Source organism: Choristoneura fumiferana, chromosome 5 (genome assembly GCF_025370935.1).
Source record: "Choristoneura fumiferana chromosome 5, NRCan_CFum_1, whole genome shotgun sequence".
In the NCBI taxonomy this organism is placed as follows: domain Eukaryota; kingdom Metazoa; phylum Arthropoda; class Insecta; order Lepidoptera; family Tortricidae; genus Choristoneura; species Choristoneura fumiferana.
Window position 1 is genome coordinate 13475089 of NC_133476.1, and position 15025 is coordinate 13490113.

The 15025-nt window shown below is 37.4% G+C and overlaps 1 protein-coding gene across 1 annotated transcript in view; it reads right to left on the minus strand.

Annotated features, from left to right (window-relative positions):
* Positions 1-721: 721 nt before the first annotated feature.
* Positions 722-15025, minus strand: part of LOC141428200 (intraflagellar transport protein 81 homolog) — a 31863-nt gene continuing 17559 nt past the window's right edge. Inside the window, exons 3-11 of the mRNA XM_074088029.1 lie at positions 14161-14348; positions 9859-9980; positions 8996-9127; positions 7739-7870; positions 5665-5865; positions 3662-3781; positions 3383-3553; positions 2918-3304; positions 722-1244 (exon numbers count right to left, since the gene is read on the minus strand). Of these exons, the coding sequence (XP_073944130.1) occupies positions 1077-1244; positions 2918-3304; positions 3383-3553; positions 3662-3781; positions 5665-5865; positions 7739-7870; positions 8996-9127; positions 9859-9980; positions 14161-14348 (1621 nt within the window). The 3' untranslated portion in view covers positions 722-1076. The remainder of the gene's footprint in view (positions 1245-2917; positions 3305-3382; positions 3554-3661; positions 3782-5664; positions 5866-7738; positions 7871-8995; positions 9128-9858; positions 9981-14160; positions 14349-15025) is intronic.

Here is a 15025-nt window from a genome sequence, read left to right on the forward strand (position 1 = left end):
ATAGTAATAAAACATTAGGTACATACTTTATTAATTTCAGTATAAACGTATGAAAACTCATTAAAAATATTGTTTTAATACTATAACTTTTTATGTATTACTTCAAATGTCAACTGGCCAAAAACGGTCTTCAGGTGGCCGAAACCAGTACTTCTACCCTACAACTTACGTTTAAATTGTTTCCATTATTGAAGAAGAAACGAAAGTGTGAGGAAAGAACAGAACTGTCGACGCCCAATCGTAAGTTTTGCCAGATCATGAAATCCTAGGCATACCATGAAACGCTGGACTTTCATGAATTTACTAGTGTAAATTAGGTAATAACTTAATTTGGTCGTGGGCTTCACCGGCCACTGCCGCGGCGCGCCCGCTTCGCTCGCTCGGCTCGCGCGGTGTAGTCGTAAATGTGCCCAACACTTTTTCGCTTCAATCGTTGTCGTACTTTATTTTCCAGGACCTAAATGACAGTGACAGTGACCAGTAGGCAAGAAAGCAAGTACTTTACGATGTGCCTGGTATGTAGCTAGGAATATCGACGAATACATTGCTCTCATCAATGTACCCTATTTTTCATTAGACACATCATGATATACCTGGGCCAAATCTTAGGCATATTACTAAATGGTGGCGTTTCATGATATGCCTAGAAATTGCATGATCTGCCGGATTTTGCGATCGGATGACGACAGAACAACTAAGCACCTAAATAAAAGCCAAGGAAATATGTACAAGTACTTATTATTATTCTTCTCTGAAATCACAATAACTGTAGCTTATTCCTTTGAAATAGAAGTAGACGAAGATAGAAATATAAATACACTAGCTTGCTCGTTTACCATTTAGTCAAATAAAAAAAAATAGCTTTTGCCCGCGGCTTCGCCCGCGAGGAATTCGTTTATCGCGCACTGTACCCTCGCGAACTGTGTATTCTTCTGGGATAAAAAGTAGGCCATGTCACTCTGGCACATAAACTATCTCCATACCAAAAATCACGTCGATCCGTTGCTCCGTTTCGACGTGAGAGACGGACAAACACACACAGTTTCGCATGAATAATATTAGTATAGATGATGTCCTTATGTGAGCGTGAGCATCTGCGAGTGCTGCGTGATGTGCATGCGCGCCTGTCGCGCGGCCGGCTGCGAGCGCGCGCGCAGCTTGCAGCGCAACAGCTCTAGCGCGCCCTCCCACAGCCGCGTCTGCTCCTCCACCACCCCCTGCCGGGAACTGATCACGCTTTGTTCCTGAAACAAATGTAAATGAAGGGTTCACGGAAAGAACATGTCACTACTCTCATGTGCCTACCTTTTTTTTAAATTGAGATTTTAATGACAAAATGTAGAGCTCGCAAAGTATTAAGACTTACCTAGGACCATGTATTGTTATTCTTTAATTTCACTTTTAGGGGCTGTTTCACCATCCATTGATTAGTGTTAACTGGCGGTTAGGTGTGATGTCTATTTGTTTTGTTCGAATAGACGGAGACGGCATCACATTTAACCGTCGGTTAACGCTAATCAATGGATGGTGAAACAGCCCCTTAATATTACAGAAACAAGTTCCAAAATCAAAAAAAAGATTGTTGCGGTTTGGAACATTTTCGCATAACTACGAGTACATCCCATTGAATTAAATATAGATAGATATCTGAAAACAATATACATTTTTTCTACTTTTGAAGAAATGGTAACCGTAGTACTAAGTATAACTCAAAAAGTTGCTAAGGTGACTAGACATGTTCTTTCCGTGGACCCTTCAAATAATATGTAGATCAAAATACCTGTTAATGATATAAACATAGGTTTCCTAATCAACTCTAGTTTAAATTAAGTTGTCAGGTAACAAAATATCAAGGTATTTTCGTCAAGCCCCTTGTTGCAAATTTTACGATTGGGTTACAAGTAGCAGATCACAGAAGGAATTTTTCACTTCTCTTGCTCTTAAAATGTTACTTTAGTATCTGCCTATCGGGAATAAAGCTCCTCATCAATCTCAAGGGATTAAAGTTTTTTTTTTTAATTTAAGTTGGAAACCCCTAAACAGCCAATCACGGTGTTTGTGAATGGAGGATTTTTAGGGCGTGGAAATAACCTCAAAATGACAACTGTGCAAAAATATACATAGGTAAAAAAACACTATTTAATTTCGTGAAAAACAATTAATGATTACGAATATGAATCTATTCAATTATATTAAGGATTAGTTAATAGATTAGTTAATTTTGAAACTGTTGGATAAATATGCAAGCATTTAAAGGGTCACTTCATAAATAATAAAAGAAAAGAAAAACAACGCAATATCTTCTTTTTTTTTAATTTTGTGCAGATGTTCTCTGTCCATTAGTCGAGCGTAAAAAGTAATATTGTAATTTTGAATAGAACATTGTTTTTTTCCTCGCATTCAAAGTGAAGCACAACTATAATGCCACTAAACAACCAAAATGCCACTCGAACTATAGCCACCTTCGCTCTGCTCGGGTGGCTGAACATCTGGTGTCATTATGGCTTATTTTAGTCCCTGTTGAAAAATCTACTATTATAGATTCCCACCTTTTATTAGGTACGTCATTTGCTTAATTATAAATTCATAACATACTGGCCAGTTTCCCGCGATTTCACCTGCGTAGAATAGGTTTATCTCTATCCCGCGGGAACTATGCAATTTTCCGGGATAAAAAAAATCCCACATGTTTTTCCCCGGGACTCAAACTATCCGTATACCTACCGAATTACGGAAAATCGGTTAAGCGGTTTAGACGTAATGAGGTAACAAACAAACAGACTTACACATTTTACACATAATATTAATAGGATAGTAGGAAGGAAGTGTACGGTCAATCAATAGTAAAAACAACAACTCTGTCACAACGGCATTAAAGCTAGCAAAATCCGCGCATTAAAAATTATTGTTGCCTCACCTCTTCCAAATTCTTAACAATCTGTTCCATGTCAGCAACCTTTTTCATTAAGGCCTCCGTTTTGGACGGCCTCCGCGGGGATAGCATTGAGTTTTTCATCTCGAACACCACAACCTCTTGTAAACTTTCCGCTTTTGTTATTTTTTGCCGCAAGTTTTTCCATTCATCCTCTTTACTATTCAGTTGGTCAGTCAACGCCTTCACTTGATTTTTGAATGGCTCCATTTGCGAAGTAATGTTAATGGCCGTGGCTTCGTAAACCCTCTTTTTCTGATCGTATTGTTGTTGCACTGATTGAAATTGTTCTTTGATCGGTTTTATTTTATCTGCCAGCGGCTGTATCTCTTGACGCACTTGGGACAACTTTTGGGCTGTTTGAGCTACTAACTGAAATCATCCATTAATCATATTTAATGCTAAGAAAATAGGGCAAGAAAACCTCATGCGAAAAGCAAATAATTTTACCTGCGACAAGTCGTGTAAAGACTTTTTGGCCAAATCGGTAGATTTTAATTCCTTTTCTGATGCTTCGTCGTCTTCAATCTTTAGTTTTTTGTGATTTACCAAAGCCAATTCCACAGTGGGATCAGTTGCGCTCAAAATGTGTAGCGTACGAGTCAGGATACCTGCCTCAACCTGCATGCGAAAGACGTTCTAAATATTTCACTTCAAGTTATTTTTAAAATATGATCACTACGTTCAGAAAGCTTATTTAGAAGTTAACAAAGCCCCTACAACGCTTACCTTGAACGTTGAAAGATTGGCTCGCTGCCTCTTGTACACGGTACTCTTTGTACGTAATGAATTGACGTATTTCTTCAATTCTTCACCTCTAAGAACGGTGTCCCCGAGGAGATTTCGAACCTGAATAACCAATGATATTGTTGGATATAAGTATTCAGATTCAATTTAGCAGTTAACTTTTGCAATATTTGGTGCCATTCAATATTTATAGGTACTTTTTTAGTCACGGAGGTGGTTTAATTTGCAAAAACTGGCCCTAACGAGATATTGATTGGAAAACGAAGACGTCGCTCTTGACGACAGCTCCAGTATTATCTTACTCGTAGTCGAATCTGTCGGATCTTCGACATAATGACCGATTATTGGAAATTGAGAGAAATATCTTCCTCTTTCATGGAGGCTCCAATACCTACGTATAAATTTTAACTTCTTATAGATTTCAATTATCTCTCGACCACCAATCAGTGTAGTACCAATTTACTTAACTCGAAACTGCTGGCGTTTATATTTTTATTGAGAAAGGCAATGGAGAAATATAACTAATACAAAACTCGGATCATAACCTTAAAAGTGTAATTTGAGAAATGAATAGCTAAGTTAATAAGCAAAACACACAAAGCATTATACCCAACCTTTTAATCTTACGTTACTCAATTGGAATAAGTATAAAACTCTAGCAAAACAATTATTTACTGCCCTACTTTATAGATTTATAATTCTGAAATATTTTACTTAGCAGCGAGCAGAGTTATTTCATTAACTTCGATAGCTCTATTGTATTAAGTATTCTTAAGAATCCTACGTTGTTTTTCCACCAGACTTAATCAAATAAATCTGTAATTCTATAAACAAGAAATAAGCAAGTTGCCAATTATACTATACTTATAAACAAATCATTCTTTAGAGCACATTTAGGTACTGTGATATTTATACATTTCTGTAAATTAAAAAGAACATACCTACACTAATATTTTTAAGAAATAATTCTATTTTACTCGTAGAATAAAGGAACATGTGAGGAATTAAACCATTTGTAGGTAGATGAGTTGAATAATTAATGGCGGCGGAAGTAGTCGGGGGTGGCTTAAGTACACATACAAGGATAGCATCGCATCCACGCCCTCTCAATAAACAACGCTAATTATTTATCAGTTACATTTGTATTTAATCCCTTCCGAGTCTTTGTTGTAAGTAGAACTGTTAATAAAGCTCTTCCAAGCACATCAGTGAATAAGTCGAGACTAGCGTTAGTTCCGCGCAGTGAGAGTGCACGTGTTGAAATGCTAATGAGATTACGGTATTTCGTAAAGTTAATTAACTAATTTTAGTACCTAATTATGTTTCGTGTCAAGCGCAAAAATCGATAGCAAATAAGATGGATAGCTTTATTCTCTCTCTTATTAAAGTTGAGCGTTAAAAAGTGATGGTTGACATCATGACTTACTTCTCAAACTGCCAAATCTACTTACTATCTTTCGCTAGAGCGAGACCTAGAGGTAATATTAATCTTTTTTGTTGTTTCTTGAACAAGTAAAATTTATCTGGGATCCATGTAGTAGTATGAAGGTACCACCCGTATAGTCCAAGGTCCTCGTCTTTGGTACTTCTTGTGTCCACGTCGTCGTCATCGGCGACTATACATAGATCGCTACTAACTGACTGGCGCGCGAGAATGGAATCATTGTTGCTGCGAATGACGGATGATTGCGTAGAGAACGTCAATAGTTGTCCTCCCGCGGTCCCGCCAACGCCAGCTGACACTGTACTCAAGCGCAAAACACACAGGACGGCAGCGGTTCGAGAGCGGGTCGGATCGGGTTGCGGTGGGCCTATTTATGTGTCTGCATGTATGGACGCGTGTGTAAAACGTCATATCGTCGTGAATCAAAACGTCGTCCGCGGGTGTCGCAGTGTGATGTCGTACACATAGAACCACAAAAATAGGCCCGCCTCACTCCCGACCCACACCCGTCTTGTGTGTGTTTTGTGTTTAACTGCCTCACCTGCGACTGCAAATCGGCGAGCGTGGCCTCGTGGTCGCGCAATGCCGCGGCCAGCTCGTCGGCGCGCGCGGCGCTGGCCTCCTTATTGCGGCGGATGACGGCTGCTTGCTGACGGAAGGGAGCCAGTTTGTCTTCCTGCGGTCCCGCCGACGCCAGCCGTCGCTGCACCAACTGCTCCATCTCACTATTCACTATAGCTATCTACAGAAAAAGTCATGCATATGGAAGACAATTTTTTTTTCCTTTTTTGCTTGCATTATAAATTTCAAAGGTTTTGTCTTAAATCAGTTAGTGTAGTAAGTACCTAATATTTTGCAATGTTGCTCAACTCTAGCCTTCTTCTATATTGTTACTACTACAACATATCAGAGATTCACGTATGTATGCTTATCCAGAAGTAGGTACATTTTTTTTTAAATAACAAATATAATCATAAATCACTGTTTATATACCAATAAATGTACCTACTTCGGTCAGCTACAACTGTATTTTAGCCTTTGACTAGGTATACTTTTTTTACATTTACATTAAGGAATCAAGACTAAGCTAGGAGCACGAAAAATACTTTTAGCAGATGTTATTTTTTGCAGAGTGGCGTTAGCTAGAGTTTGTTTTTAGTTTAACCAAATTTCCATATTATTATTATGTCTGGGATTATTCCATTTTCATAAAGTTAGTCCTTTGCTACGTGTAATAAAAGTACCTAAAGTAGGATTGCTTGAAGTTAACACTTGACAGATGGGCGTGCCTTCAGTCAATTTTCAACTTTGAGGTCATACAAATAAAATAGTTTTTACATAATCTGTAAACGTGGGTAGCGGTAAGTATACTAAAAATGGCTTTATTTGTATGACGTCAAAGTTGAAAATTGACTGAAGGCACGCCCATCTGTCAAGTGTTAACTCCAAGTAATCGTACTGTAATGAAAATATTTATATGTATCTAGACTCTATACATATTAAATACCCGTGACTCAGTCCGCGTAGAAGTATCAAAAATAGTTTACGTCCTATTCTCAGACTTACCGATATGCATAAAAATTTCATTAAAATCGGTCAAGCCGTTTCGGAGGAGTTTGGTCACAAACACTGTGACACGAGAATTTCATATAGTAGAAGAAAGAAGAAAGATTAATCGCAGCTGCAAGGGGGATGTTCAGGCAATCACAATCGCTGTCCCCGCTTCTTTCTGTCAAAAGGTATAGGATGAGGAGAGATGACGAATGTCTGTATGTTAGACAACGTATGTAGACTCAAGTCTTACAGCAACGCGGGCCTCCTACGGGAAGGGAGTAGCCTTAGCGGTAGATTACCTTTAAAATAGTTCGGGCGTTTGTTGCGGAGGAAAATGTGCACACAAGTGCAGTTCCGCACACTTACATGCAAAAGAAAAAACTACTGACTGTAATAACGACGTTAACACAACGTCACTCCAACAATACACTAATAATTCGTGTACAGATGTCTCAAAACTCACACATTGACAGTAACAATAAGTTGTTCATCGGCGAAAAGTCGGATTTATCGCTTGACCGATCCGAAATTTGTACAGATAAGCGGACTCAATGTTGGTAAACGGATCCGACAAAAATGTACGACTTTGTAGTTTAAATGTAATTAAATAGCAATAATACGATAACAATTTACTTACATGTGAAATGTAACACCATCTTTTTGCAATCTTGACGTCCCAGATCTCTTTTTACAGCAGAAAACTGAACAATTCGGCATTTTTAGCACTGCAGCGTTCACTCGCGCGACTCAATTCGGTCTAGGTTGAAATCCGAGCGCGCCTTGTTTTATAACATTCGTATGCCCAGTTGGGCTTGTACTTTGACAGAGGGGAACGCGGCGAATGGCTACTCCCTTCCGTAGGAAGCCCGCATTGCTCTACGCCTCTAGTACGCTGCATACTAAGCCATATTGACTTGGGGTCGTATTGCCTAACGCGCGTCAGTTCGCGATCGCATTCCCCATCTCTTTCACCCTAGTCTTATACCATGTGACAGAAAGAAGTGGTGAAAACGAATGTGATTGCAAGTAAGTTAGATTAAGACCTCTGCTGTAAACATTACCTTGTCTTGTATGTTCATCAAGTCCGACCTAGTTGGATGCTGCTCCATAGCAATAGTTTGCATTATATTCAATTCTTTTTGTAGATGCGCGGCTTCCTGGGGTAATTTCTCTTTAACGAGATAACTGTTTAACTATAAAATATAAAAGAAATTTAATTAGCGGAATAGATAAATGAAGCTACTAAATACATAAAGGTTTCCTGGGGAACTAGGTCATGCTGCATGCAAATCATTTTAATGCCAGCGCTCAACTGGAACGGAAAGAACTTCGATGTAACCTACGTCTAGATTTTTGCGCGCACATCCTAATTAGTGCGCATCACAATAATGTTTTTCATCACACTTGCTCGTCAATGATGTTATTACATGCCTGTATACTAAAGGACAATGGCCTCAATTGTTACCGCGGGAATTATGGATTTACGTATTGTTTTTCTTCTCAAGGGAGTTATGGCTTTAGTTTTAAAAAGTAGGTACGTCATTTCAGACTAAAGAGGTTTCAAGTCAGCCAACGTTTTATTCACATCAGTGTTTTCAACCTGTTGGTCGCTACCCCCTGGGGGGCGAAAACTACTTCAGTATATATTTGTTAAGAAAACGTTAACTAATTATATTTGGCATTAAATAAAATACTTACATGAAAAAAAAACAACGAGTAGGGGGGTCGCGAAATATGTCTTCATACTAAAGGGTTCGTGTCACGAAAAAGGTTGAAAAACACTGATTCACATCTTTAAAACTTAGCTATAACCCAATTTTACACCATAAAATTATTGAATGAATCATTAAATATTTTAAATTTATAAGTATCAAATTGTTTTGCAAATGGCATATTGGAATAATTAGCTTAGCATTGTCTATGGTAGACGACTCGAAAAAAGTGACAATCAGGACGGCTACTACGCAATTCGAAAATAGATATATGAGAGGGACTACGACACGAGCTTCGATTTTCGAATTTAATTGTAGCTCCTATATTAGTGGGTAGCCATTATTTTATTCAGTTGTTTTCTTAGCGTCTTTCTTTTGCCGAGCTGTGAAGTGCTTGGACACAAAATAATGTCATTTTTTGCATTTTTTCCTAGCAATGTGATGAAAATCTTTATGTGTGTCACGGGCTATAAGGGGCTTCTAAATAGACTCTCGTTAGTATTTCCCTTGTTACGCCCCTTAATGTACAATGTACTATTATGACCCCAACTGCCGGGCGATTTCAAATACGGTATAGCTTATTATCTAATACTTGTACTAGCGTACCTGTATCTCCTCGTGTAAGTGTTTAATCACGTCGCCAACCGTCTTCGGGGTCGCGCTTTGGCCATGTATCACATTCAAGTATCTCTTCAACTGGTCAGAAGCAGTCTTCAACTGATACTGTTGTGTTTCATACTAACCAAATAAAATTTATATATGTACTAGAGTTTACCCGCGGCTTCGCACGCGTAAACTATTCGATCTGGTAGTTACAATTGAAATTCCGGGATTTTACAAAATTCCTGTGGGAGATCCCTAATTTTATATCGTAATCTTCATTGAGGTGTTGTGTTAAGAACAACTATCCCGTGGGAATATTGGAATAAAAGTAGCCTATGTGTTATTTCAGACATTCAGCTATCTACATACCAAATTTCATGACTCTAAGCCCAGCGTACCTAATCTGGCGCGCGGCAATGAATGGGTAAAGAGCTTTACAGACTGCAATGCAGGATAATGAATAGATTTCTTTTTCCCTGAATGGCAACACTGGCATAGATAATAGATCGCTCGTTTTTGGCTCAAAATTCGAACTTGTGATTTTATTTTGCTTAATATACAAAATGTACACTCCTAATATCATATTTTCTCAAGTTTTTCGAGATTCCCAAGGTCAAAGAATCGAACTGCTTTAAAATTCCAGAGAAATAATGCGGTGTTTGGGAGAAACGTGTCAAAATGGTGTTGTAGAGCGCCATCCTGCTCTGTCTCGTTTTTTTGTCCCGTTCTGGCGGTTCACTTATATTTATTACCTAGTACTGATCCTGTTGGATACTAAATAATTATGTCTGTTCCCAGAAAAACATATAGCAAATTTATAGTTTAAAATATATCCTTCATTCACACGTCGTTTAAGTGCCCTTTACCTGGTGCTCCAGGGTTTTGGTCATTTCCTGTTGAATTCTCAAAGACTTGCTGACGTTCATTAGCTCCTCCTTGTTACTGATGTCAGATAGATTAACTTGCACGTTCTCTAGCCGTTTTATGACTGAAAAGAAAAAAAACTGCCAAAAAAAACGCAGTAGGTATCTGTTTGCGAAAGTAACTACGATGCTAAAGACTGACATGCAGATATCTTACACATGAAAATGAATGAAAATGAAAATGTGTTTATTTAAAAATATACAGTGGTTGACAAGAATTACCAGGGGTCCCCGCACTAGGCTTCGCCTGTAACGCGGGGAACCAGTTAAAATTATATTATAATACTAGCTTTTGCCCGCGGCTTCGCTCGCGTTAAATTTGGAGTAACATACATTTACTTTCTGCGATCCTTTTTTCGTGTTTTGATTAATTTTTCGGAGGATTATATGGAAATACAAATACAGACAGTTTTTTTTTTAGACAGATGGTGCAAATTTTACGTTATTAATTATGTACGATTACGTACGATGGTGCAAATAATACGTTATTAATTATGATTCTTACCAACTTTGAAACCCTGCTTCGCTGATTCAGGGTTGGAATTTTAGAAAACGCTAAAGTACATACTACGCGTTTCTTTTGCCCGCGACTTCATACACGATATAGGATTATATCCCGAGAAATTGTAAAGTTCCCGCGGGACATGAATTACTGTTAAGATCTATTTTAATATTCTTAATTGTCGATTAGAGACACATTGTAGCTTTCTATTATTGAAATAATTTTGAAAATCTGCCTCAAAATTGAAACTTATTTTTATTGTGCGGAAAGTTTGTAATTTTTTTTAAAGTAAGTAGTCTAATGTCAATCAGGGATAGTGTATCTTCCTATTGATAAAATAATTATTTAAATCAGCTTAATAGTTTCAGAGATGACCCCCAACAAACAAAGAAAAAAACAAAGTTGAGATATTTTCCTATTCTTTCTATTTCTCTAATCTTTTCCCTAGTGCACCTCTGCATTACTTTAGGTCCATCTATGCCAAATTTCACACCGTAGCATGCTGAACGGTTGTTGCTCTGAAGATGAGCTCTGGTTGAGTTCGAAACGCGTCAGTGTAAAGTGGTGGTGGTGATAGATGGATTTGTGTGATTTGTGTGTTCTCACAGTGTGGAGGTGGAGGAACTGCATGAACACATATTGCATGGGCACAAAAGTAGCTATCATACCATAAAAAGGGACTTATCACGCTAACACACGAGTAATATTTAATCTCGACCGTTTTGACCACATTACAGTGGCCGTGGTCACGAGTAGACTGAAGTGTGGGGTGGCAAGTCTGCCTAGCAGTGCGAGTCCTTCGAACTACTAGCAGCATCATAAAAGTACCGGCACTCGTATCTCAAACTACCCGCACTTGGTCATTTTTGTTTGTTACCCACTAACAACGTCCGATCGTCCGTCCGAACATTCATCCCGACGCCGACACTTATATATAACAGGATTCCACGAAGATGCAAGTATATCCATCGTCCCGGTTGAAATTTTTCTGCCTTTTTATTTCAACCGCTTCACGTACCATTCTTGAGTAGAGATAACGTTAGAATTTTGGGATTGTGAAGCTCAATCCACTGGTTTGGTCCTGACTCCAATAAATGTTCGGCTATAGCTGACTTATTCAACCTTATAAACACCCGGTGTTTGGATGGAAACGACATCGTTGGGTGTCCTAATATGCCTCGCGACTTTGGACAAAGACGTGTACACTACCTTATTGTAATGTGGTTGAAACGTCAAGGTAAATATTACTCGTGTGTTTTAGCGTGATAAGTCCCGTTTGTGGTATTTTGACTATGAGTGAAAATCACGAAAGTTTAAAACGTAACATCTACCAATATAAAAATAAGATAAAATTAACCTCTAAACACGCCTCATGGCATTCAAATTATACACTGCCTCGTAAAACTTTGAAGTTAACCATACTCTTGGATCCTATTCTTAATCATACAACTAACATGAGAGTAGGTACAGTCAAGGACATAAATATCTAACAGCCATAGCGTCAAATATATAATGTATTATATGTTGTGGACCAAGTGATAAATCGGTCATAATGCCCGGCATGCCCGGGCATTATGAAAAATTAATGACCAATATGAGATACTATTTTGTAAAAACTATTAATTTAATTAAATTTCCCGGGCATTAAGTATACATAATGTCTATCCCCTATTAGGTAAAGTAATAAAAAATATGTCTCAAAACATTATTTATTTTACATAAAATTTAATGAAACTATTAAACATGTACCAAAATCTGTAAAGTAAGTTATCCTATGGTAGAATTTGCTTCTCTCTTGTTTTAGTCACAATTGAACTTAACACGCTCTTCCTCGCTGCGCTCGTCGTCGTCGCACCTAACTTTCCGATTGAATGAATCAAACTTCAGCTGGCCAAGAATCAGTTGTAATCAAATTGCCCAACGATCATGTAGCAATATTCATAATGACCGGACAAAGTGATAAATAATTAAGCTTCGATAATAATTATCACTTTGCCCGGTATAGCTTGTCATCCTATCCTACTAATATTATAAATGTGAAAGTTTGTGAGTGAGTGAGTGAGTGAGTGAGTGAGTATGTTTGTTACTTTTTCACGCTTAAACGGCTGGACGGATTTGGATGAAATTTGGCGGAAAGTTAGTTTATAACCTGGATTAAAACATAGGATACTTTTTATCCCGATATTCCCCCGGGATAGGGATAAAATCTTGAAATAACAACCGCTAGGCTTAGAGTCATGAAATTTGGTATGTAGGTAGTTGGACGTCTGGAATAAAACATAGGTGACTTTTTGACCCGATATTCCCACGGGATACCTAGGGATAAAATCTTGAAATAACAACCTCTGGGCTTTGAGCCATGAAATTTAGTATGTAGGTAGCTGGACCTCTGGAATAACACATAGGCTACTTTTTATTCCGATATTCCCACGGGATAGGGATAAAATCTCGAAATAACAACCGCTGGGTTTAGAGTCATGAAATTTGGTATGTAGGTAGTTGGATGTCTGAAATAACACATAGGCAACTTTTTGAATCGATATTCCCACGGGATACGTAGGGATAAAATTTTGAAATAACAACCGCTGGGCTTAGAGCCATGAAATTTAGTGTGTAGGTAGCTGAACCTCTGAAATAACACATAGGCTACTATTTATTCCGATATTTCCACGGGATAGGGATAAAATCTTGAAATAATAACCGCTGGGCTTAGAGTCATGAAATTTGGTATGTAGGTAGCTGGACCTCTGGAATAATACATAGGCTACATTTTATTCCAATATTCCCACGGGATAGGGATAAAATCTCGAAATAACAACCGCTGGGCTTAGAGGCATGAAACTTGGTATGTAGGTAGCCGGACGTCTGGAATAACACATACGCTACTTTTTATCCCGATATTCCCACGGGATAGTTTTGTAACTAAGGGACCCCATACATCCCTGTATTATTATTATTATTTTGTATTTCTTTCTTTAATTGTATACTGTAGTTTTTAAGTATTTTATTTGTAATTATTTTATTTTGAAAAAATGACTTTCTGCCAAGGTTCTTGCGGCGCATTCTTCTTGGCAATGATGGTCTTTCCGAAAGTGCTGGTATTTAAAAAAATGACGTGTAAAAGTGCCCATTGCGGCCTATTTACTGAATAAATGATATGAATTTGAATAGGGAAAAATTTTGAAATTTTAGCACTGGGTTTAGAGTCTTGAATTTTGTACAGTTATTCACAACACAACCTCAATGAAGACCACGATATAAATTTTGGAAATTTCCAGGGGAATTTTGTAAAATCCCGAAAATTTCAATTGCAACTACCAGACCGAATAGTTTACGCGTGCGAAGCCGCGGGTAAAAGCTAGTTATTCATAATGCCTTATTAATCACTTGATCACTATAATCACTTGATGATTGAAGTCTGTTTGTTTCTTTGTTTGTTACTTCATCACGTCTAAACCGCTGAACCAATTTAGATGAAATTCAGTATACAGATAGTTTGAGTCTCGGGAAAGGACATAGGATAGTCTTTATCCCATAAAATTGCATAGTTCCCGCGGGATAGCGATAACCGAATTCTACGCGAACGGAGTCGCGGGTAACAGGCTAGTAACATATCGAACTTAATGATTAGTGGTACTAAGCTGTCTAGATATTTTTGACGTCTTGATAATTTATGATACACAAATTTATGCCCTTGACTGTACGTCTATAATAATAATAATACCTAATAATATGTTGTTTACCTATATCTCGCTCCACCGCCATCTCTTTAATGTCATTAATTATTTCCGAAGCATTCTCTTTCTGCAGCACACGAGTTCGCTTATGTACCTCTTTGAATTCATGTATTAGATTGTGATACAAATCCAGCAAATCTTGAATTGTATTGTTCCGGGCAACGTCAGTCGGAATGTCTGGGATCTTCAAATATCTGAAATATCGTTACTCAATCAACAACAGAAGTAGCTAAAGACCAAACCGCAAATAGAAAATCAATAGATTAGATTAGATTAGATTAGATTTATTTATTACCTAATGAAAAAATACATTATAAATACATGTCAGGTAATTATAAGAAATTCACAAAAGGATCGTCACATTGTATACAAAATAATAATAATAGTAATAGGTATATGATAGCGGTAAGTTAAAAAACATTGTCAGCCAAAATAAAAATAGAATTAAATTTAAAAATAATAATAATCCTGGGTAAAACATGGTCAAAAAGTTAAAATTAGGTACATTGTCAAGACGATAAAATTGAATATAAAATAAACATAAAATAAAAAATAAAAATTAGTCCGCAACAACAGGACAAAATATGTCAATACTTAATTAAAACAATAAAAAATTACAGTCACAGAATGTGGAAATGTCAAATTACAATTAAATACACAATAGGTAGGTACATTATGTCTTTATTTTACAGAGAGCTTTGTTTTTGTTGGACCTTATATATACGTTCAGATTGTTGTACCTACTTACTGCTAAAACTATATGTTTACCTAATAAACATAAGGTTATACCTAAATCGCCTTTGAACTTTGATGAATAAATCTTTAAGCATAATAGATATGTCTAATTATGAATGTAGAACTCGAGAAAGCT